The sequence below is a fragment of the Callithrix jacchus genome, chromosome 2, assembly GCF_049354715.1.
Source record: "Callithrix jacchus isolate 240 chromosome 2, calJac240_pri, whole genome shotgun sequence".
Lineage (NCBI taxonomy): Eukaryota > Metazoa > Chordata > Mammalia > Primates > Cebidae > Callithrix > Callithrix jacchus.
The window spans coordinates 68,658,570-68,682,375 of NC_133503.1; the positions used below are offsets into that span (position 1 = coordinate 68,658,570).

The 23,806-nt window shown below is 56.4% G+C and overlaps 1 protein-coding gene and 1 long non-coding RNA gene across 11 annotated transcripts; one reads left to right on the plus strand and one right to left on the minus strand.

Annotated features, from left to right (window-relative positions):
- Nucleotides 1-249: 249 nt before the first annotated feature.
- On the minus strand, nt 250-9,858 carry LOC100412208 (uncharacterized). Of its 2 annotated transcripts, none has more exons than XR_013532004.1 (3): nt 9,725-9,858; nt 5,505-5,555; nt 250-382 (listed from the first exon to the last, which is right to left on the minus strand). It is a non-coding gene; the product is annotated as an uncharacterized LOC100412208 (long non-coding RNA). The 2 variants fall into 2 exon arrangements; XR_013532003.1 differs by lacking the exon at nt 9,725-9,858 and adding an exon at nt 9,146-9,249.
- On the plus strand, nt 8,588-23,665 carry DBN1 (drebrin 1). Of its 9 annotated transcripts, none has more exons than XM_035290598.3 (15): nt 8,588-8,776; nt 13,273-13,328; nt 13,925-14,037; nt 14,209-14,283; nt 14,396-14,542; nt 14,695-14,772; nt 14,964-15,115; nt 15,193-15,256; nt 19,894-19,953; nt 20,042-20,165; nt 20,830-20,967; nt 21,305-21,475; nt 21,876-22,528; nt 22,830-22,932; nt 23,086-23,665. In XM_035290598.3, the coding sequence occupies exons 1-15, from the start codon at nt 8,691-8,693 to the stop codon at nt 23,154-23,156; spliced, it is 2,091 nt and encodes a 696-aa protein (XP_035146489.1). In that variant the 5' UTR covers nt 8,588-8,690; the 3' UTR covers nt 23,157-23,665. The 9 variants fall into 9 exon arrangements, with proteins under 9 accessions (XP_035146489.1, XP_008988389.2, XP_035146491.1 ...); XM_035290600.3 differs by lacking the exon at nt 8,588-8,776 and adding an exon at nt 8,985-9,601; XM_035290601.3 differs by lacking the exon at nt 8,588-8,776 and adding an exon at nt 8,985-9,447.
- The last annotated feature ends 141 nt before the right edge of the window (nt 23,666-23,806 follow it).

The window sequence follows — 23,806 nt, forward strand, 5'->3', positions numbered from 1 at the left end:
CTGTAAGAGCCCCAGCCTTCTCCATGGTGGTGAAGACGCCAGTGGACTCTATCATGTACTCAGCACCAGCATCGCCCCACTCGATTTTGGAGGGATCTCACTCCTGGAAGATGGTGATGGGATTTCCATTGATGACAAGCTTCCCATTCTCAGCCTTGACAGTGCCATGGAATTTGCCATGGTGGAATCATACTGGAACATGTAGACCATGTAGTTGAGGTCAATGACGGGATCATTGATGGCGACAATATCCACTTTACCAGAGTTAAAAGCAGCGCAGGTGACCAGGCGCCCAACACGACCAAATCCATTGACTCCGACCCTCACCTTCCCCGTGGTGTCTCAGGGATGTGGCTGGCGACGGGAGACAAGATGTGGCTGTCTGTTGAACAGGAGGAGCAGAGAACCAATTTTTTCGTTTTTAAGAGACAGGGTCTCCCTAGGTTGCCAAGGCTGATTTCGAACTCCTGGGCTCAAGCAATTCTCCCTCCTTAGCCCAAAAGTGCTGGCATTACATGCATGAGCCACCATGCCTGGCCCACTTACTTTCTAGATGAGACGCAGAAAGGTTGGGAGACTTGACTAAAGTCACACTGCCATTGAGCTGTGAGCCAGACTAGAATCCAGGCCTGAAGCTGGGTGCGCTGTCCTGAGCACTGAGCACCATTTACCTGCCGAGCATCTTTCTGGAAAGCTGACTTCCTGGTACTTCAAGGACCGTAGGCCTTGGTAATGGTGGTGCCACTTCCTGGGGCTTCCTGCCTCCCACTGATGCCCTTACCACCCTAGAGGGACTGTCATCTGCTCTGTCCCAAACCTGGACTGGAAAGAGACTGAAGAGAAGCCCTAAGTAGGCCAGGACAACTCTGTGCCATGGCTGCCTGGCCTTCAGGGGTCCCTGGCTTAAGGACCTACAGCACATCTTTTAGTCTTCTCAACAGATCCTTGGACCAGTCCTCTTTAAGAGATGAGAAGGTCTGGGCACAGTGACTCACACCTCTAATCCCAGCACTTTGAGAGGCTAAGGCTGGAGAACAGCTCAAGCCTAGGAGTTCAGGACCAGCCTGGGCAACATGGTGAGACCCAGTTTCTTTTCTTTTTTTTTTGAGACAGAGTCTCACTCTGTCGCCAGGCTGGAGTGCAGTGGCACAATCTTGGCTCACTAAAACCTCTACCTCCCGGGTTCAAGCGATTACCCTGCCTCAGCCTACTGAGTAGCTAGGACTACAGGCATGTGCTACCACGCCTGGCTAATTTTTTGTATTTTAGTAGAGATGGGGTTTCACCATGTTGGCCAGGATGGTCTCAATCTTCTGACCTCATGATCTGCCTGCCTTGACCTCCCAAAGTGCTGGGATACAGGCATGAGCCTTCGTGCCTGGCCTAGTGAGACCCAGTTTTTACAAAATATTTTAAAATTAGAGGCCAGGGCTGGGCATGGTGACTTGTGCCTGTAATCCCAGCACTTTGGGAGACCAAGGTGGATGGATCACCTGAGGTCAGGAGTTTGAGACCAGCCTGGCCAACAGGGTAAAACCTCATCTTTATCTCTACTAAAAATACAAAAGTTTGCTGGGTGTGGTGGCACACACCTGTGATTTCAGCTACTTGGGAGGCTGAGGCATGAGAATCACCTGGACCCTGGAGGTGGAGGTTACAGTGAGCTGAGATCATACCACTGCATTCCAGCCTGGACAACAGAGTGAGACTCTGTCTCAAAAAAAAAAAAAAAAAAAAAAAATTAGACCAGACATAGTAGCTCATGCCTGTAATCCCAGCACTTTGGGAGGCTGAAGTGGGCAGATCACCTGAGGTCAGGAGTTTCAAGACCAGCCTGGCCAACATGGTGAAACCCCATCTCTACTAAAAATACAAAAATTAGCTGGGTGTGGTGGTGCATGCCTGTAATCCCAGCTACTCAGAAGGCTGAGGCAGGAGAATTCCTGGATCCCAGGAGGTGGAGGTTGCAGTGAGCCGAGATACCACTACACCTCAGCCTGGGTGACAGAGCAAGACTGTCTCAAGAAGAAAAAAAACATCAGCTCAGCATAGTGATCCATTCTTGTGGTCCCAGCTACTTGGAAGGCTGAGGTGGGAGGATCACTTGAGCCCAGGAGGTTGTGGCTGCAGTGAGCTGTGCTTGTGCCACTGCACTCCAGCCTAAGCAACAAATGGAGACCCTGTCTCTTAAAAAAAAAAAAAAAAAAAAAAGCAAGACAAGAAGGGTCTCTGCTGTGTTCTCTCTTGGAACCCTGGAGAATGAGTGCAAAGCTTCACGTGTTATTTTCATGATGTCTTGGAGTCTAGAACAGTGCCTGGTGTATAGTGGATGCCCAATTAAGTGTTTGTTGAATTCACAAGGTGCCTGTGGGACATTTAGGAGACACATTCAGGAAACAGCTGAAGATTCAAGTCTAAATTAACCTCCGATTCAATTCAGAAATGAATTTGAGAGAGGCTCAGGGCAGTCAACATAAATGCTGGTAACTGAGGCCTGGGGAGAGCTGGGAGCGGGGCCCACACAGAGCATCAGTAGTAAAGCAGGTGGGATGTAGTTTTTCTTTCAGCCTAGACATCTTTGGCATATTAACCACAGAGTAGAATTCACTTCCACAAGGAAATGTACTCTCTCCTACTTCTCTTGAACTGTGAAGCCCTCTCGGTCTGTCCTCGGTTCCCATGGATACAAGTGAGAAGGGGCACAGGGATGGTTGGTAACTGTGGTCGGGAGCCCGTCTGGGAACGCTGAGCAGCATGGCCAGAACTGCCAGTTTATCAACAGTGTCCAGAGGTTCAGATTTGTATGTGAGATCTGGTATTTGAATATTGGCAACTACATTCGATTTTTTTTTTAATCCTATTAGAAAAATAAGAAATGTGAGCCAAATCCAGCATGAGGACGGCCAGGGCCCAGCATAGTGAAGAGGCGAGACGCCAGAATGCCAGCATCACAGCACCAGGCAGGGACAGCACGGCCAGGGCGGGAGGATGACAGCCTCCAGGGAAGCCCGGGCAGGGCAAAAGCGTGTCAAGAAGTTGCCAACAGTGTCAACCAGGCAGATAAGGCCGAGGAGTCCCATGTGGCGTTTCACAAGGTGACATTTGCCAGATCAGTTTAGCAGAACTGAGGCGGCTGCCAGGGTTAAAGAGCAAGAAGAGGGGAGGGTGGGGAGGATGTGGAAGGAGAGAGTGCAGACAGCTCTTTTAAGAGGCTTGGCTGTGGTGGGCCAAGAGGACCGCCAAGTTCAGCTGAGAGGCCAGGGTGGGTGGTGGGAGGGGCCTGGGAGGTACCTGCTGGAGGATGGTGGTAGAAGATGGGAGAAGTTGGGAGGGGACTGTAAAGAGAGAGTGGGGTGAAGGGTGAGGGCAAATGCGGAATCATGGAGCTAGCCTAGAGTGGGGCAGGAGCAGGTACCAGGTACCTCCTTGGAACAGCCACCCTCACTCCATAGGCCAGAAAGGTGATGCAATCACGTGTCATTCAATCTTCATAACATCTTTAAGATACATTATTTAAAGGTATGTTTCAGATGAGGGTACTGTGGCTCAGAGAGGGCCAGTGACCTGTCCAGAGTCACCCAGATGGAATGGCCTGGCTTCTTGTTCCAAGGACCAAAGGCCAAAGTGTTTCCCGCCAACCCACCAGCGCTCCCCAGCCCCTGTCATGTGTCCCCCATTGCCTGGGCTCCCATCCAGACTTTGCCACTCAGCAGCTGTGTGCCTCCAGCACCTTCTCTGAACCTTGGTTTTCCCATCTGTAAAATAATAGCGGCTGGACGCAGTGGCTCACACCTATAATCCCAGTACTTTGGGAGGCCAAGGAGGGTGGATCAGCTGAGGTCAGGAGTTAGAGACCAGCCTGGCCAACATGATGAAACCCCATCTCTACTAAAAATACAAAAATTAGCTGGGCGTGGTGACATGTGCCTGTAGTCCCAGCTACTCGGGAGGCTGAGGCAGGAGAACTGCTTGAACCTGAGAGGAGGAGGTTGCAGTGAGCTCCTCCTCTCAGGAGATCGCGCCATTGCACTCCAGCCTGGGCCACAGAATGAGGCACCGAGTCAAAAAAAAAAACAAAAAACAAAACCATAAGCTGCAAAGATCATAATGTTCCGAAGCTGGGGTGCAAGGCTGTGCGGGTGGAGGCCATGGGGACTGGGAAGTGAAAGTCCTTGTGCCAGGCAGGGGAGGCCATTAGCACCCTTGGAGGGGGCAGAGCCCATGGCAGGGGGCTGAGTGGGTAACTGGAGAGGTAGCAAGCAAGGGAGGGGCTTTTCCTAACTCAGAGCGGCTTGAGCTCATTTGGATCAGCAGGGAGAGAGGCGGTGGAGGGCAAGGGACTGTATTGCCAGAGTACAGAGGCAGGAACTCATGATTCTGCCACTGCCTCCTCAGTGCGGGGCCCCACATGGCCTTGGTACACACATAAGGTACACACCACCCTCAGACTCTCCACACAGCTGTGCTACCGGAAGGGAGCTGAGGCCCTGAGCTAAAGGGCTGGCTGCAGGTCACCTTTTGAACTTGAATCTGCCTGAATCCAAAGCTGACCCTGAGAGTGGAAGAAGAACCCCTCTCAATGGACGCTTTAAAGGAAGGAGGGGAGGGGACCAGGGTTCTGGAGGTGCTGGTGGAACAAGAACAAGCCCGCTGACTGAGAGCCTGGGGGAACTCAAGAACCAGCACCAGCTGCTTGGGAGATTGTGCAGGGGAGCCACTTCCTAGCCAGTGAGGACCCCAGGACCTGCCTGGGCCTGCCCACTCAGGTTTTGGGGGTACTAAAAGTTCAACTCAGATTCACCTATGTCTCTTGCCACTGACAAAATCACCACTACTTGGGCACCAGACAGATTAGGTAGGTCTCTCAGCTGCTATTCAAGCTAGTTTAAGCCAAAACAGGGATAACTGAACTGAAAAAGTAGATGGCTTCAGACCTGGCTGGATCCAGGTACCCACTGCAGCTGCTGGGACCCTCTCTCGTGTTCTCCATCCTCGGCTCTGCTGTCCACAATGCTGGCATCATTCTCAGAAAGCCCTCCCCACTATTATCAAGGATTGCCCCTGGCAGCTCCAGGCCCATACCTGGCCAGCTCAGCAGCCCCAGTGGACAGAGGGAGCCTTTCTTAATGGTGCCAGCGAAAGTCCCGGGGCCAATGCTCAGTGAACTAACTTGGGTCATGTGTCTGCCTCTGAAGTAGTCACTGGGTCTGACCCACCCTGGCTTGGATGACATATTCCCGTTTAGAGCTGAAAGTGGAAAATACGCCAGAAAGCGGGATGCAGAGCAGGCAGGCCTGGCCAGGATGTTCATGTGCCCAGTGCCCCACCCCTGACTCCACTCCCAGACCTCAGAGCTGGAGCATCTGGAACTTCTAACCAGACTCCAGCCCAACCTCACTCCTGAATGCAGAAATAGGGGTACTACAGGGGAAGCCGGGAGGGTATGTGGTGTGCTGAAATGACCTGGGGCAGACCTGGGTTCCCATCCAGAATTTGCCACACACCAGTTCTGTGTCTCCAAGCAAGTCACTGACTCAGGGTCTTGGTTTTCCCATCTGTAAAATAATGATAATAATTAACACATTGACAGCACTTACTATGTACTGTTCCATTTTAAGCACTTTCTAGATACTTTTTGAAAATCCTCAAACTGACCCTAGGAGGTAAGTACCATCACTATCATCCCTGTATCATAGTTGCAGATGAGTGATTCAAGATAGGTCAGGTGACAAGCTCAAGGTCACACGATCAGCAACAGACTCCTCAGGAGCAGAATTAATGTGAATGAACGTGGCTGGCCTGGCACCAGGGGCAGATATCTGGGAAGAGCCATGAGCTTTGTGATGACCAAGGGGCAATCTGAGTGTGTGCTTGGTGGGTTCTTACAGAGGTAGGAAGAGGCCAGAAAAGACTCTACCAGCTCTTGCTGAAAAAGTCTTGCAGCCTCCCCTCAGCCCTAAAACCTTCCCTGAGAGGTGTGGGGGAGCACGGAACAGGAAGGTGGGGGTGGAGGGAGGAAGGTGGGGCTGTGAGGAGGAAGGGAGGGGGTTCTCTTTTCTAAGCCTTCATCCAGTCCCATTTTATCCTCACAACAGGTTAGCAAAAGGAAACACAGAGAGGGGAAGTGTTTCAGCCAAGGGACAGCAAAGGTCCAGTTTCTGGATCCCAGTGCTCCCTTGTCTCATCTTTTCCACTCTGGGAATCCAGAAGTCATTGGCCCAGCCTCCCAGTGTGTGTGGGGAGCTCATGCTCTGGGGCTGGTAGAGACCGACCTGACAGTGACTTGAAGTGTAATCGGTTTGGGGGTGGCAGACACGAAGTCCTGGTGGGAGGCACCCGCTAGCCGCCCACCCACCAAGGCTGAGTGTATGGGTTTCAGGGGCAGCAGCAGCTGAAAGGAGGCAGGTTCTCAGAGGACAGTGACCAGTGGCCACCAACCCCCACCAGTCAAGGCAACTGAGAACTATGGGTCCACTGAGTTTGGCAAGTTAGGGGTCACTGGTGACCTTGGCCAGAGCAGTGCCAGAGAAAATGCAGGTAGGAAGAGACAGATGACAGATGTCTGTCTGCATCCTATAGAAATGAAAGGATGAAGATAACATGGAAGGGTGACAGGTGCCGAGACCAGAGGAGGTGGCTCTAAGGCATGCCAGCAAGGAACACCCTTGCTTCCCTGAAAACAGGGAAAATTGAGTGCAGGGTGTATGGGAACTCTCTATACTATCTTTTCTGTAAAGCTTCACGGTAACTTTTCTGTAAATCTAACACTGTTCTAAAGTAGAAAGTTTATTTAAAAATGTTGATGGCAAGAGGTGAGAGTGGGTGTGGCTGGAGAGTTTGTAGGTGGCTGGTGGGGAGGCAGGAATTTGAGGAAGGAAGAGCTTAGATGCATTTTAGGGCTTCTGATTTTTTGGATGCAAAATTGAGTGTGCAAGATGGGGGGATCAGTGGGGAGTGGGAAGAGCTGTGAGCTAGGACAAGTCAAAGGAAGCTGGAAGAGGCTGAGGCCAGAGATGCACATGGCCAGCCATATGTCTGCCCCTCCCTGGCTGCAGGGTCTCCTTCCTCCCCAGAATCCTGCTCTCCGTGCCTAAGGATGGGGGAATGGCTGAAGCTCTGTCCCTCATGGCTCTGCCCGATTCCATTTCCCACACTGTGTCACCCACTCCCTTAGGGATCACCACTGTACCCCAACCACATCTACTTGCCAGTTGGTCTAGGACACACGGCCTGGGTCTGTCCCTGCCTGGGCTTCACTCTAGTGGGGACCATGGAAAAATTGCCAAGGCCAGTAGTCTCTATGCATAGTAGGCACTGACTTCCCAAGGCAGGGGCCTGTGAATATTTTGAGTTTTAAGAGGGTTCTTCCAACTCCAGAGCGCCAGGAACCACTGCTGCACATATGCAGCCCTGCTCTCCTTCTCTTGGCATAGTCAATTACCCAACACAGAATTCAGAGGCCCAGCTCAAACCACCTCCTCCTTCACGGTGCAGATGGGACCAGGTGAAGTCAGCTCAGGCAGGTCGAGATTGGAGGCTTTGTAGTGGTGGAAAAGGCTGCTAAGAGCTGTGGACAGTTTCAGGGTCCCAACCCAACAAAGAATGGAGTTCTGGGAGGCCCTAGCATGGTGTCCACTCCCTTGCAGGGGACTTTTCTGAGTCCCCCCTCACCTTGTGTGCTCAGAGCTTTAGGAGATAAAGGTGCCAAGAGGCTGGCCCTGAGCTTCCTTGGAGGAGCCCTGCCCTGGGAGTCTGGGGTTAGATGCTGCTTCCTGAACTCTACTTGGGACTCCTCGGGGAGGCGTGAGGCTTGGGAGAGAAGGCAAAGGATATCATAGCTGGCTTCATCTGAGAGGGCACAGGCGTGGAAGGGAGGAGAGGCTGGGAATGGAGGGATAATGAGCTGGGTAGAGGCTGAGAATGACCTCGAATGAATGGTCATGGAGCCAAGATGAGGGGATGCGGTTGGGAATTGTGAACTGGGATCAGGATGAGACTGGGATGGGCTGGACTGAGGAGGATGCTGTGAGAAATGTTGGGGGGCTGAGACAAGTGCTAAGCATAGGGCTGAAGCTGGGATGGGAAAGGAACTGGGTTGGCTTTGGAAGTGGGATGCAGATGGCAGTGGATAGTGATGGGATAGACTAGGAGGCATGGACCTCTAAGAGTCAAAGAGGGGCTGCGGATGGGCCAGGGATGGGCTGGTATGTGTGAGCTGGATTGAGATGAAAATGGGTTTAAGGTAGGATGGGACGCACCGGGAATGGAGATCAATGAAGCAGTGGGTGGGGACGGGGCTGAGTTCAGGGCTGGAAGGAGGGCGAGACCGAGGTGACCGACAGGGCAGGTGAGGGTTCGGGACGTGGGTGGGGCGGGCCCGGGAGCGGCGCTTAGGGGCGGCGGGTGAGGGGCGCGAGGGCGCCCGGGGCAGGCCGGGAAGGGGGGGCGGGCCTCCCCCTGGGCCGGGCCGGGGCGGCGCTAGGACCGAGCGAGCGGAGGGAGCGAGCCGGGCGGAGCCAGCGCCCCCCGCCCCCCGCCGGCCGGCTCCCCTCCCCCGGCCGCTGGCTCGCTCGGCTCGCGACGCTGCAGAGGCTCAGAGGCGGCGGTGGCGACTCCCTCTTTCCCTCCCTCCTCCTCCGTCCGACCGTCCGTCCGAGCGTCTGTCCTTTCGACCCAGTCCGGCCCGAAGCATGGCCGGCGTCAGCTTCAGCGGCCACCGCCTGGAGCTGCTGGCGGCGTACGAGGAGGTGATCCGGGAGGAGAGCGCGGCCGACTGGTGAGCCCCCCGCCCCCGCCCCCGGCCCCTTTGTCCCCGCGCCGCCGCCGCGCCTTTGTTTCCCTCCCGCCCCGCCACCCTGCCGCCGGGAAGGGAGCGGAACCCCGAAATGGTGCAGCGGGCCAGGAGGGCCGGGAGGGGCTGCCTTTGTGTGCGCCGGGGGAGGGGCCGGCGGGCCAGGCGGGGCACTGCCGGGCCCCGAGCGCCCGGAGGCGGCCCCAGGAGCGCGGTGGGAGCGGCGGCCGGACGCGGCCCGGAGGACGCGGGGTCCCGATTTGGGGCCCGGGGCCTCGTGGCCCTAAAGGAGCCCATCCCCCACCCCACCCGCCGGGCTCGGGGGACAGGTGTGCACGGGGCGGCCAAGGGCACCTTCGCCACCTTCGAGCGGGCGAGGTCCGGACGAGGACGGGGCGGGGACCTAGCTAGCGGAGCCAGCGCAGCCTGCCGGGCTCAGCCCGATCGGGCCACAGCACAAAGGAAAGCGAGGGCGGGGGAGGAGCGGAGCAAGCTGGGGGCCGGGCGCCCCGCCCACCGGGGGCCTCTCGGACCGGGCCACCCTCCTCCCCACCCCCGCCCCGCAACCTGGGCTGGAGTGAGGTGGAAGGATGTTCGCTGCCACATGCGACCGCTAAGTGACTCCCTTATCGCCGCGGGTCGCGGAGGAGGCAGGGGTGAGCTCTCCTCCCCTACCTGAACGGGACTACGGGGACTAGGCAGCTGGGCTAGGGGGCACCGAGCTACCTTTCTAGGGGACCAGCTGAGGTTCCTGGGAGGAAGCCCTCTGGAGAACAAGTGTGGAGGGAGCCCCCAAAGAGGGCTGAGGAGGTGAGCAGATCTACGGGCCCCTAGCAAGGGGCATTTGGTCCCTGATGGGGGAGGAGCTGGGCCGCCCCTCTCTCCGCCCCCCAGCTGTTGTCTACCCCTGAGCTGGGGGAAGGGATGGACCACCTGCTCTGGGGTTGGCGGCCCAGGGTGGTGGAAAAAAGAAACCGAGGGGTTCCTCACTGCCCCATCCTGGAATCCTCTTCCTCGAGTGATACTCTTCTCCTGGGGAAGGTTCCCATCTGGTTCCTAGGCCTCCTCTCCCTGCTGGCAGATGGGAACAGGCTCTTATTGAGAAAACTGAGGCAAAGAAGAGGGTGGGTCTGAGGGACCCCGCTTGGGCTGGCTTTACCTGTACACTGGGAGGGCAGCCAGATGGGGACTCTGACCTGGGGGCTGGAGGAGGGAACGAGATGGCTGGGCAGCCGTGGCATGGTACTGCAGCACTGGCCGGCAGCCAGTCCTGGAGGGATGGACGCAGGAGACAAGCTCTCCTGTCCTGCAGGTCAGTCACAGGAGAGGCCAGCACAGGCTCAGCAGGCAGGCAGCCCACCCATTGTCTCAACCCCTGTCCCAGGGGGCCTGAGATCATGAGAGGAGCTCTGGGCAAGAGGCCGGCTTGGCCTGAAGAAGGAGCTGGCTTTGGGATAAGGCCCCGCCTGAAGAGAGGCACATCTCACCCCAGAACACCTCCTTCACCCTCCAGTCTGGAGGGTGCTATATACCACCAGCCCGTTTTCTCCTAAAAGCAGAGCTCTGGTGGCCTATTGCCAGGGCCACACAACCCCTGCTGCCCTACATCTTGCTCAACAGAGGCCTGTCCCCCGCCCCCGCCCCACCAGCAGCATCAGTGTGGCCAAAGCAAGTTATTCATCACTGGTGTGCGTCACCCCCCATCTGGGTTGTGTGTGGGACACACACAGATGCACACATGTACCCTCGCAATGCACACATTCGTTCACTAAGGGCCCAGATAGCATTTTGAAAAAAGGGTTTGAGGATCACTTTCTGCACAAGAGGACATGAGTACCCCAGCGCTGAGCATGGAACCCTGGGTGCAGTGAGATCTGAAGACTCAGAGGAGACCCTGCCCATAGATCCAGAGGGAGGGGCGTCTTGGGTAAATTGCTGTCTGCCTCCTCTTACCTTGCCTCCAGCGGGAGGGGTGGTTGGGCGGAGTTCACTCCTAGGTGGCAGGGCCTCTGAAGTGGCCCACTACTCTGGTGCAGGGAGCAGAGGAAATGAGGTTGTATAGTGGGAAGGGCCGCTGTTACCCTGGTTATGATATGACTCACGGTGACCATACACAAGTTCCTGGTCCTCTTGGAAAGACAAGGGATTGGGCCCACCCCTACCTCTCTTTCTCGCACCACCATCCTGAGAGTGATGGCCCTAAGGGGGTCCACCTGAGCCCCCAGCCACCCACCTGAGCTCACCCCAGGGCCTCTGGAACTGCCACATTCTAGCTCCCACCTCACGCTAGTTCAGTTTCTGGCTAGATGGCTTCTAAGTTGGTGTCAATATCATACATACTTCTGGTGTGCAGTGTGCTGGACCCCAGGCCCTGAGAGCAGGATGTGCTGATTGACCGACTCAGCGTTCCTGCCTTCAGGAGGCTTACAGTTGGGGTCAGTGTCTGTCTCCAGGAGTTGGAGTTGGTGATATGTGTAGGTGCCTGGCCCCTACCCCGTCTTGATTCCCTGTTGTTTCTCCAGCTCCCACCTGGTGCACCACTAGGTCGGGGTGCCTCTGATGGGTTTGAGAAGCACTGGTCTTTGTATTCCTGCTGGGATGTGGTGGGTGCTCTGGGAGACGCAGCTCAAGGGAGGCTGCTGGGGGCCAGCATTGGGCCCTGAAGAACAGAAGGATTCCACTGGGAATAGGCATGGGGTAGAGGAGCAGGTCTTGCCTTCCATGCAAAGAGAACCACATAGGCAGAGCCTTCAAGGTGCACCCTGTCCAGAACCCTGCTTGGGTCAGGGAGCTGTCAGGTGTGACCCAAGTGTGTGGTGTGGATAGGGTGGTCCAATGGAAAGGCAGGCTGGAGGGTTTGAAAGAACTGGGGTATGGTTTCTACTGGGGAAGGGCTGTGGCTGGAGCAGGAAAAGGTGGCCCGAGGTGGGTAGGCAGGGCATTAGGATGAAAAGTGCCCTAGAGAGCCTGGGCAGGTTAAGACAGGTGATCTCAGGGAGGTGTGATGTCTAGAGCAGTCTCTGGGAACTAGGGTCCCTGGGCTCTGCCTCAGTTTCTCATCTGTGTATGGAGAGGGACAGAGCCTGCTTCTCTCAGGGCCCTTTGTTCCCCTAGTGGGTTAGGGCAGCAGGACAGGTGGTGGGACAGCTGTGCTGGAAGCAGCCGTCAGGGACAGGCCAGGGCTGGGGGCCACAGTTGGACTAGGAGCTCCAAGCCCCACAGCCCACCTGAGTCCCTTCCTGGAGGTAGAAAGTGGGGAATCCAGGAAGGGGAGGGGCCACAGCCATTTGGCCCTGGCCATAACTCCTGAGATGTACCCTTTGTCCCTTCTGCCTTCATTTCTTTCATCCCTTCACTTCTCTCCTTTCTCCTTTCCCTGTTTCTTCCTCTGCTTCTCCCCTCCCCTTTCTCTTCCTCCTTGCCCTCCCTTTCTGCCTCCCCTCCTCACAGCCCCAGCCTCCTGCCTTGGCACCTGGGGAATAGGAGTTTAGAGAAGGGGTTGAGCCCTTCCAAACCTCAGGGGCAAGGCCCTTTCTTCTGGGCTGTGACTCTCCCTCCCAGAGGGTCCTCAGCCTGAGCCTGCATGAGGCGATGGGGGAGGCATCTCTGCATTCCCTTCCGTGAAATGGATGCTCTGTCACTGCAGCCTATCAAAGGAGCCAGGGCACATGAAGCCAGGGAGGAGGAGGAAGGAGGAAGGCTGCCAGGTCAGCTTTCTGTTGAAGCTCAGGCGGAAGGAAGGAAAAGCCAGCAGTCTCAGGAGGCCTCAGCCAGGGTGGAGGCAGCCTAGGGGCTGGAAGCCTTGGAGCTCGTGGCCACCCTGGGGCCATAGTCTGGGCAAGAGTGACTGCAGTGACCTCATCCCCATTTCAGAGAGGAGGAGATTGAGACTGAGGGTGGGTCCCCAGGGTCCTTTGTGTTCAAGGAGAATGCAGCTGGGGTGGGCCAGTCCTGTGCCAATTGCAGGGTTGCCATGGTTACTGGGGGATGCCCAGAACTGTGGGAGCACCAGGTTCTCTCCTCCTCCCTCCCTCCCTCCCCGGGGAAGGAGCAGTGGGAGGAGCATCGGAGACCAAGGCACGTGCCAGGTAGGTTCCTGGCACTAGCCAATGGGGGGTGAGGATGGTGGTAGCCAGGGAACAGTAACCAAGGAACCGTAGTCGCCTTGGAATCTCCATCACACACCCGCTCCACTGGGTTGTAGGCTGCCAGGGCCAGGGCCGAGATGCGGCACATTGAGCTTGACCAGCCAGCAATTTCTCCCCTCACTGCCTGCTCCCCACCTGACCCAGGCCTCCAGAGGCACCCTGTTGGGCTCCTGCCTGAACCCATGCAGTGGCCCTGTTGTCATGGCAACTGCAGGAGCCCTCCCTGTTCCTGTCCTTCCCACTCCATGTCCCTCTCCCTCCCCAGATCTGTCCCCACCCAGAATTGGCAGCCTGGGCCCTGACAGTTTGACAGCCGCCCCTCCCTCTCCCCAGGGCTCTGTACACATATGAGGATGGCTCAGATGACCTCAAGCTTGCAGCATCAGGAGGTAGGAATTCCAGCCATTCCTTCGCCTTCCTCTCCACCCACCTGGCTCCAAGCCACCTCCCCGCCTGCATCCACACTTGTCTGGGTCTGGCAGGTGTCCTTCCTCCGGGTCATTCCTGTGTCCCCAGGGTGGGGAGGGAGCTTGGAGCCTTGTTGAATGTTGGACTTCTGAGAAGGCTGAGCCTCCAACGGGGAAAGTGACTTGCCTGAAGCCACACAGCTGGGATGGGATGCTTTGGGGGAAGGGCCCTATTCACCACCTTCCCCAGAGCCAGAAGGCTTGATTTTGCCTCTGGGCACTGGCACCTGGTGAGACATGGTGATGTGTGAAGAATGAGACCTGAGGATGTGTGAAGAACAAACACTTCCTCAGTCCTACCCCAAATCAGGCCCTGCAGGAGGCAAAACTAGATCCCTGTGCACCCCCGCCCCCGCCCCCATACAGACCAACATGAAACTGGGACCCATACATCCCAGAGGCCAGAAGACCCCTTTTGGTGCCTGGGGGCCCAGGAGGAGTCTTTGCTTTGAGTTCCAGGCTATTTTTGGGAAGGGTTTAGGAGGCAGAGAGCCCTGACACTCTCCTGATTATTCCAGAAGGGGGCTTGCAGGAGCTTTCAGGCCACTTTGAGAACCAGAAGGTCATGTACGGCTTCTGCAGTGTCAAGGACTCCCAAGCTGCTCTGCCAAAATACGTGCTCATCAACTGGGTATGTGGTTGTGGCTGGGGAAGGGAACTAAAGGCCCAGAGCAGTCGCCCTTCCCCTCAGCCCTCTGACACCTGTGGAAAGGGAACCCCACCAGCTTCAGGGAAGATGCACCCTATCATGTAGGGCCCCTCTTGTCCTTTCCTGACCCCCTCTTTGCTGGGTACTTTGCAGGTGGGTGAAGATGTGCCTGATGCCCGTAAGTGCGCTTGTGCCAGCCATGTGGCCAAGGTGGCTGAGTTCTTCCAGGTGTGTGTGAGGGGCCAGGGCTCTTGAGAGCGGGGACAGCCACCAGGTCTATGCTGAGGTGGTGATGGCGGGAGGGCGGGGCCGCCTGAGCACTGCCATCTTCTTGCGGAAGGGCGTCGATGTGATCGTGAATGCCAGCAGTGTGGAAGACATCGACGCAGGTGCCATCGGGCAGCGGCTCTCCAACGGGCTGGCACGGCTCTCCAGCCCAGTGCTGCACCGGCTGCGGCTGCGAGAAGATGAGAATGCTGAGCCTGTGGTTAGTGTGTGTTTGGCACCTGTGGGCTCTGCCTGCATGGCCTGGTGTCCGAGACTGGCCTGTCCAGTTCCTCTTAGCCCTCACCCTTTAGGTGTGTGTGGGGGGGTCCCGGATCATTCAGCCTGCTCATGCTGGGTCCTTTGACACCGAAGGGCACCACCTACCAGAAGACAGATGCAGCTGTGGAAATGAAGCGGATTAACCGAGAGCAGTTCTGGGAGCAAGCCAAGGTATGGAACCCTGAGCCTGGCCTGGCTGAGCCGCCCCTCATGTGCCCCATGGGGCAGCTCTGTGTCCCTCACTGCAGTGGCATGGTCCATGCCACATGCCCACCTCCTGCCCTGGGTTAGGGATGAGCCGGAGGGGCAGGGGCCAGGCGCCCAGGCTCAGGGCCTACCCTTGTTCCCACCGGGGCTCCCAGAAGGAAGAAGAGCTGCGGAAGGAGGAGGAGCGGAAGAAGGCTCTGGATGAGAGGCTCAGGTTTGAGCAGGAGCGAATGGAGCAGGAGCGAATGGAGCAAGAGGAGCGCGAGCGGCGCTACCGGGAGCGGGAGCAGCAGATCGAGGAGCACAGGTGAGCCCTCCCGCCCAGCAGTGCTCCAGGGCCCCCCGGGCGCACCTTTGATGGGTGCCGGCTGCTTGTCATTCCAGGAGGAAACAGCAGACTTTAGAAGCAGAAGAAGCCAAGAGACGGTTGAAGGAGCAATCCATCTTCGTAAGTTCTTTGCCCAGGATTCCAGTCTCCTGGTCAGGGAAGTGAGGATGGTCCCTGTCCTGGGCCTTGTTGGGAGATGAGGGCTTGGGGGATGGTGCTGGGTGTTCTGGGGACCTGCATGGGCACGGGGTGCAATGGAGCATCAGGCCTGGTACCTCATCATCTGGGGCTCTGGCCATGGAAAAAGACTACCTTTGAGAAGCTTGCACTCTAGACTGGAAGAGAAAATCCATCTAGACCCAGAGCCTCACTGACAAGGCTCCCCCCCTCTCCTGGGGGAGTGCTCTAGGCAGATTAGATACTGTTTTTATGTTCTGAGGGGCCACCAGGCCTGGTCCCACCACAGGAGTTCTGTGGGCAGCATGGGTGAGTCTGGGCTGGTGCTGGGCATCTGTAGCCAGTGTGCCGTGTCTCCTTGGGAGCAGCCACTTTGTTCCAGGGGTGCTGTCTGAACCTCCAGACACTGGGAAGGGCACCTAGGTCCTGTGGATTGGTCCCTGAAAATCACAGCTAAGTCACATCTTCATGCTTTGAATGTAGTATTTCAGAAATAGCTAATGTCACACAAGACTGAGCATAGCTTAGTTCAGGAAGGAAGGTGGGTTGATACTCATCTGGATTGGAACTATGATGGGCAGATGCAGGGCTGTGGGGACTCAAATGGGCTCCAGAATCACACTCACAGGAGGCTGAGAGACAGGAGGCAAGACAGTCCTGCAGGCACCGGCATAAGTCACTCCAGTCACATTGGCCCTTGGATGGGATGGGGACGATGTGTGGCTGGTAAGCTCCAGCCCCAGTCCTTCATTCAGCACACACTTGCCACCTGCCACCTGCAGAACATGATGGAGAACAAGCTGGGCAAGATCTTTTTTTCCATAATAAGTTGATTCATGTATTTGTTTTAATTATGGCAAAATATATATAACATAAAATGTATCACTTCAGCCATTTTAAAATCTGCAGTTCATTAAGTGGCATTAAGTTCATTCACATTGTTGGACAACCACCACCACTCTCCATAAAGCACAAATTCTCCCCTTTCCCACTCGCCAGCCCCAGCAGCCACCATTCCACTTTCTGTCTCTATGAAGTTGACTACTCTGGGGACCGCCTATCAGTGGAATCATACAGTGTTTGTCCTTTTGTGTGTGGCTTATTTCACTTAGCATGATGGCCTAAAGGTTCATCCGTGTGGTAGCATGCGTCAGAATTTCCTTCCTGTTGAAGGCTGAATCTTATTCCATTGTATGGATATACTATTTCCTTTCACAGTGTTTTTTTTTTTTTTTTTTTTTTTTGAGACAGAGTGTTGCTCTGTCGCCAGGAGCCAGTCTGGAGTGCAGTGGCGAGATCTCAGCTCACTGCAACCTCTGCCTCCCAGGTTCAAGTGATTTTCCTGCCTCAGCCTCCTGAGTAGCTGGGATTACAGGCACGCGCCACCACACCTAGCTAATTTTTTGTATTTTTAGTAAAGACAGGGTTTTGCCATGTTGGCCATGGCTAATCTCAAACTCCTGACCTCAGGTGATCCACCCACCTCTGCTTCCCAAAGTGTTCGGATTACAGGCATGAGCCACCATGCCTGGCCAATAGTGCAATGGTGTGATCTCTGTTTACCGTAATCTCCGACTCCCGGGTTCAGGCAATTCTCCTGCCTCAGCCTCCATGTAGCTGGGATTACAGGCATGCGCCACCACGCCCTGCTAATTTTTTGTATTTTTAATAGAGTTGGGGTTTCTCCATGTTAGTCAGGCTGGTCTCGAACTCCTGACCTCAAGTGATCCACCTGCCTTGACCTCCCAAAGTGCTGGGATTACAGGTATGAGCCACCTCGCCTGGACTTTTTTTTTTGAGACAGTCTTACTCTGTCGCCCAGGATAGAGTGCAGTGGCATGATCTCAGCTCACTGCAACCTCCATCTCTTGGGTTCAAGTGATTCTCTTGCCTCAGCCTCCTGAGTAGCTGGGATTACAGGCACACTCCACCATGCCTGGCTAATTTTTTTATTTTTAGTAGAGACAAGGTTTCACCATGTTGGTCAGGCTGGTCTCGAACTCCTGACCTTGTGATCTGCCCGCTTTGGCCTCCCAAAGTGCTGAGATTACAGTCGTGAGCGACTACACCCGGCCTGATAAAGTTTATTTTATGCTAACATTTCAAACACACACACATGCAGGTAGACAGAATAGTGTTGTGAACTCCCTGGCCTGATTTATTTTCACCAGTTATCCTCATTTCAGGCAAAATCTGAAGGAGCTTACCATTATTTTATAGTCCCATCTTGGCCCCTCAAGTATAGTTCACATGACAGTGAAAGTAGACATTCTCGCAGGTCATTGTGGTAGCCTTGCCACTTCAGGTCCTCTAAGGAAGGGCACATGTGAGAGACTTTGGGATTTAGCATCATAAAATGCTTTCTCTTGGCTTAAGGAGCTGTTCTGCTTTTTCTCCCATTAAGAATTGTGTTCCATGTCTGGGTTCCGTTTTTGCCTGGCTGCAGGGGAGCTCCCATGTGTCTGAAAAAGCTTTAGGCACAGCAACGGCTTTGACCCATGTGGTTAGTGTATTGACCTCTCTCCATTCTTTGGGCCTTACTTGTTTTGGTGGTGTTCACATGGTCGGTAGATAAAGCCTTTGGGGTAGCTGCTTCCGGTCCTTTCTTGGAACAAGGCAGAGGAACCAAGCAAGTGGGATGGCAGCGGGCAGGGGGCAGAGCACCAGCAAAGGCTGGTGGGACATAGGATCGTGGGAAGGCAAAGAGCCTGTGCTGACTGGAACCTCATGGGCTGAGGAGCAGAGGAAATTTGATTGGGAAAGGAGAACGAGGTCAGAGGAGGAGTTAGACTTCATTTTGGGGGTCATAAAGTTACCACTGAGGTGACAGCCCTCCTGAGGTGGGATGCTACAAAGGGTCCTTCTCCCAGTGCCCCTGACAGATAAGCTTAAGTTCTAGATTATACACTCAAAAACCAGAGCAGCCCTGGGACTTCACACCTTACAGCCCTTCCTGTCCAAGCTGCCACCTGAGCAGCAGGGGATGCCTAAAAGAAGCCGTTGATGTGTGAGTTCAGTTGAACAAGCAGGTGCCCGCCTTGTGCTGGCCACCTAGAGACCCCAGTCATCCTGTGTCGCTCACAGAGGGTGGGAGGAGACTCCGGAAACGGGAACTTGGGATGTGGTGTCATCGTGGTGGAAGCCAGGAGCACTCTGTGGGGACCCAGAGGAGGAAATGACCTGAACAAGCGAGGGACCTCTTCCCCAGGAAGCTCTGCCTACCCTGCGGCTGGAAACCAGAGGGCCTGGCCTGGCCCCGGGGCGGGGAGCAGGCATTTGGGAGAGAGGCTGAGCTCCCATGCTGAGGCTTGGAGGTGGGAATGGGTGTGCCTGTTCTGGGAACTGACTGCGTCGTGCTGAGAACTTGATGTCTACATTTCACCGTATGTGGGCGCCTTGGGTGGGGGCTGGGGCAGGAGGTGGTGTTGGAGAGGTGACGGCTAGGTCAGGCAGGGGTGGGGACGTTGGCCAAGCGATGGCCCTTCCTACCCAAAACAACGTGTGCAGTGGGCAGGTGGAGCCAGTAGGTGATGTGGGGCCAGGGGCAAGCAGGTGGCACAAGCCTGGCTTAAGGGTGCTGCAGCAAGGCCCTGGTGACGGCTGCTCCTGGCTGCTTCAGGGCTTGCAGGTGGTGTCTCCAGGGCTCTGGCACCTCAAGAGAAACTGGAATTCTGACTTCAGTATGAAAGTTCCTGGTTTTTAAGTGGTGGCAACTAATTAACATGGTTTAAAAATAAACCAGCAAAACAAAAGCCATCTGTGGGTCATATTTAGCCAGTGCTTGCTGTGGCTCTTGGGAACCCCTGAGAGATTTTAAGCGCAGAAAAATAATGGTCTGAGCCGCATTTTGAAAAGGTCCTTTCAGGGCCTATGGAGAGCAAATAAGGCAGGTACCAGTGAGGATGGCTGGGCCATGATGCCATGGTGCAGGCAGCAACATTGGGAGCATGGTGACCCCGGCACTGGGGTAGGAGGTCCGAGAAAAGTTATCTGCAAAACTTAGAGCGCTGCTGGATGGCTCTAGGCTCCTGCTTAGATATGGGGATGAGCAAGCAGGTGAATGAGCCTGGTGCCCAGAGGCCTGGCAGGTCAGAGATGAGGTGGTCAAGGGCCCTGAAGGACGAGATGGCCTGTGTGACTCGGTTTCAAGGGGCAGAGGTACCAGCTCTGAGACCCTTCCTGCCAGATCACGAAAGAAGCATGGGGGCTGTAAGAAGGCCAAAAGGCTGGGCATTGGTGGCTCATGACTGTAATCCATCCCACCACTTTGGGAGGCTAAGGCAAGAGGATCCCTTCATCCCAGAAGTTTGAGACCAGCCTGGGAAACATAGGGAGACCCTCACCTCTACAAAAAAAAATTAAAATTAGCTAGGTGTGGTGGTAGAAACCTGAGGTGGGAGGATTGCTTGAGTCCCAGGAGGCAGAGGTTGCAGTGAGCTGTGATTGCACCATTGCACTCCAGCCTCTGTGACAGAGCGAGAACCTGTCTCAAAAACAAAATAAATAAATAAAATACAGTAAAAAAGACCAAGAGCCCCTGTGGGAGTAGGTGCACCAGACTCTGTCCCTTTGGTTTCTAGGGTGACCATCGGGATGAGGAGGAAGAGACCCACATGAAGAAGTCGGAGTCAGAGGTGGAGGTGAAAGCGGGGGCACCAGCCAGGTGAGGTGGGCAGGGACTACCTCAGCTGGCCTGGCCCAGCCTCAACCTTTTTCTTGTGCCATCAGGAGGCAGCAGCCATTATTGCCCAGCGGCCTGACAACCCACGGGAGTTCTTCAAGCAGCAGGAAAGAGTCGCATCGGCCTCTGCGGGCAGTTGTGATGTGCCCTCGCCCTTCAACCACCGACCAGGTAGTCCTAGGCCTCACCCCCACCCGATCCCACTCCTCAGGTTATGGCCCTGAGCCTCTCTGGGACTCTCTTGGAAGGGAAGCCTTGCCCAAGGAACCCTTGGAGAAGGCGAAACCCTTCATCCAGCGTGCATCCGCCCACCACTTCCCAGATGGCAGGACCCCAAGAAAGGCCAGGGGTGGTGTCGAAGTCGCTTGTGGCTGAACAGTGGGGAGTGCTGGGGCCTGAAGGGCAGCGTTGGCCGTGGGTAGCAGCCAGGCTGGGGTGAACTAGGTCTGGCCTGGAAGACCAGGGTGCATGCGGGCTGAGCTCTTGCCTGGGCCCTGAGTGAGCCTCCTGGAGCTTGCACTCAGGTGTCCCTGTTCTGCTTATCACTGTGCTGCTTCTGCCTTCCCTGAAGCTCTTCCCCACCCTGTCTGCTGGCCTGAGTGTGCTTGCCCCATGCTGGGGTCCTGATGCAGGCCAGGTCTGCTGTGCTGCTCTCAGGCTGGCTGTGTGTCTGGGGCTGGTGTGAGGCTGCGGCTGGCTTGGCTGAGTGCGCCCTGGCTGAAGGCAGCTTGGACATCCAGGGCCAGCCCTGGGGGCGGGAGAGGCCTTGGCAGGGGTGGGGGAGACTGACCCTCTCTTGTCCTCTGTCTCTTTCTCTGTCTGTCTCTCTCGGCAGGTCGTCCGTACTGCCCTTTCATAAAGGCATCGGACAGTGGGCCTTCCTCCTCCTCCTCTTCCTCCTCCTCCCCTCCACGGACTCCCTTTCCCTATATCACCTGTCACCGCACCCCAAACCTCTCTTCCTCCCTCCCATGTAGGTAGCAGCCCCAGGCCTCGGCGGGGGTGGTAAGGAGGGCCCCGCTTCCCAGCAGCCCCCCACCCTCAATCCCCCAGCCTGACCGCTGATCTCTGGTGTCTGTCCCCAGGGCAGCCACTGTTGCCACTGCTGACACCACAGTGCCTGTGGGGCACTGGTCCCCAGGGGCCTAGCACAGGGTCTGGAGCTGTAGTCTAGGCCCTGGGGGGGCTGGGGAGCTCCCCAGCCCCCACCCAGACTCCAGAGAGGAGGTGCTGGCCAGGCCCCAAGGTGGACAGTCCTGTCCCACCCGGCTCCCCTACCCTCACTGACCCACCTGGGGTTTGTTCCACAGGCAGCCACCTAGACAGCCACCGGAGGATGGCGCCCACTCCCATCCCCACGAGGAGCCCATCTGACTCCAGCACCGCCTCCACCCCTGTTGCTGAGCAGATTGAGAGGGCCCTGGATGAGGTCACATCCTCACAGCCTCCACCACTGCCACCACCACCCACACCAGCCCAAGGTGAGAGAGGGACCCTACCTGCACCAGGGCTCCCATCATCATTCCCTGGCTGAGAGCCCCAGGTTGCCATGGTAACCATTCTCCAGGGATCTGGGACACCCATCACTAAGACTGCACTGCCCTGGAGGCGGCTGTGTGGGGAGGAGCCCTGGTGTGCAGTCAGACCTCTCTAAAGCTCAGCACCCGACTTCTTAAGTGGGAATCAGGCCTTCCTCCTGGAGCTGCCAAGGGGCTTAAAGTCACTGGGGTCACTGGGTAAGGGGGCAGTGGGACACCTGCATGGAAGTCCCTGGCTCCCTCCTCACATTGTTGGACAACCACCACCACTGTCCATGGGGCAGGGTCTCCATCCTCCCTCAAGGGAGCCCATTGCATAACTCCTCTGCCTGTGCTGTGACAGAGACCCAGGAGCCCAGCCCCAGCCTGGACAGTGAGGAGACCAGAGCAGCAGACCCTCAGGCCTGGGCCGGCCCCATGGAGGAGCCCCCCAAGGCACAGGTGCCTCCCCAGGGGCCAGGCAGCCCTGCAGAGGACTTGATGTTCATGGAGTCTGCAGAGCAGGCTGTCCTAGCTGCCCCTGTGGAGCCTGCCACAGCTGACACCGCTGAGGCCCATGATGCAGCTGACGCCATCAAAACCGACACTGCCACTGCTGACACCACTGTTGCCAACAATGTACCCCTTGCCACCACCAGCCTCATTGACCTATGGCCTGGCAATGGGGAAGGGGGCTCACTCCAGGGTGAGCCCAGGGCCCCCACACCACCCTCAGGTACTGAGGTCACCCTGGCAGAGGTGCCCCTGCTGGATGAGGTGGCTCCGGAGTCACTGCTGCCAGCAGGCGAAAGCTGTTCCACCCTTCTCAACTTTGATGAGCTGCCTGAGCCGCCAGCCACCTTCTGTGACCCAGAGGAAGTAGAAGGGGAGCCCCTGGCCGTCCCCCAGGCCCCGACTCTGCCCTCGGCCCTTGAGGAGCTGGAACAAGAGCAAGAGCAGGAGCCAGAGCCCCACCTGCTGACCAATGGCGAGACCACTCAGAAGGAGGGGACCCAGGTGCAGCAGGGGCTGCCTGGTGGGAGGGATGAGAGTGAGTCCAGGCTGAGCAGGGCACTGATCCTGCATTGCTCAGGCTTGCACCGGTATCCCCTTTCTGTGTGACCCACATTATTGGAGGGGAAGTCCATTCCACCTGCCCTTCCTGGGCTAGCTCTGCTTTTGTTCCCAAGGCAGGCATCTGTGTTTCCCCGGCAACCACTGATGGAATCATTGGTTGCTGGGGAAACGGGCTTAGGCCTGATAGGTCAGCCCCAGTCCTGCTGGCTGGGGCCAAGTGACCTGATGCTTTCCCCTGCAGGCCAGTGAGGGGTACTTCAGTCAATCACAGGAGGAGGAGTTTGCCCAATCGGAAGAGCTCTGTGCCAAGGCTCTGCCTCCTGTGTTCTACAACAAGCCTCCAGGTAGTAATGGGGCGGATGATGGGAAGAATTTCGGTGGGGAGGCTGGGTTTGAATGTGGGCAGCCATCCCACCACTACCCACCACCCATAGAGGCTGGGGACACAAGCATGGGTCGGCTAGGTCCCTAACTCATCTTATCTTCTAATGCCATAGAAATCGACATCACCTGCTGGGATGCAGACCCAGTTCCAGAAGAGGAGGAGGGCTTCGAGGGTGGTGATTAGCAGTGGCGCCAGCCCTAGGCTGCCCTTGCCAAGGCCGTCCACCTGCATCGGCCTCTGGCCAGACGGCCCGCCGTGCCTGCATTCGCAGCAGCTCCGCCTGGCACCCACTCTGGATTCCGGCCCTGGCTGGGGACTTGGCCGCTTCCCTACCCACAGGGCCTGACTTTTACAGCTTTTCTCTTTTTTTTAAAGTTGATAGGAGACTTGTACAGTTGACTGGTTTTCCTCCCGTTGGTAGTTGAGACGCTGTTGCAAATTCTACTTCTCCTTCCCTGGTCCAGATTGTAGCTGTTTTAGTCCTCCCTGCTCAGCTGGCCGGGGTGGAGGCCTCACCCTGCTTGGGGCCTGGCGTGGGGGGAGCTCTGGTGGGAAAATGTTCTCCACCTCTTTTCCTAGTTTTATGTTTCTTGGAAAAATATCACTTTGTATTCTCTGTCCAGGGCTTCAGATATTTTGCACGAATTTTAAAACATGGCAATAAATGGCTCGTGGGCTCTGGCTCCCTGGGACCCCCTCCCCACCCTTCTTTTGACCTCTCCCTGTCTGGTCCAAAGGAAGTAGCAGGCCCAGCTGGGTCCCCTTGGCTACCCACCCCCCTCTCCTGCCGGGCAGGTCCCAGGCTGGAGGCCCTAGGCGCGGTTCAGGTCAGG

What these genes read in the sequence shown, in the direction of transcription:
- DBN1 (XM_035290598.3), top strand. Translation starts at nt 8,691, where the DNA reads ATGGCCGGCGTCAGCTTCAGCGGCCACCGCCTGGAGCTGCTGGCGGCG. An exon ending in ATGAGAATGCTGAGCCTGTG is followed by an intron (nt 14,543 to 14,694) that starts GTTAGTGTGTGT and finishes TTGACACCGAAG; the next exon opens with GGCACCACCTACCAGAAGAC. An exon ending in CAGCAGATCGAGGAGCACAG is followed by an intron (nt 15,116 to 15,192) that starts GTGAGCCCTCCC and finishes TTGTCATTCCAG; the next exon opens with GAGGAAACAGCAGACTTTAG.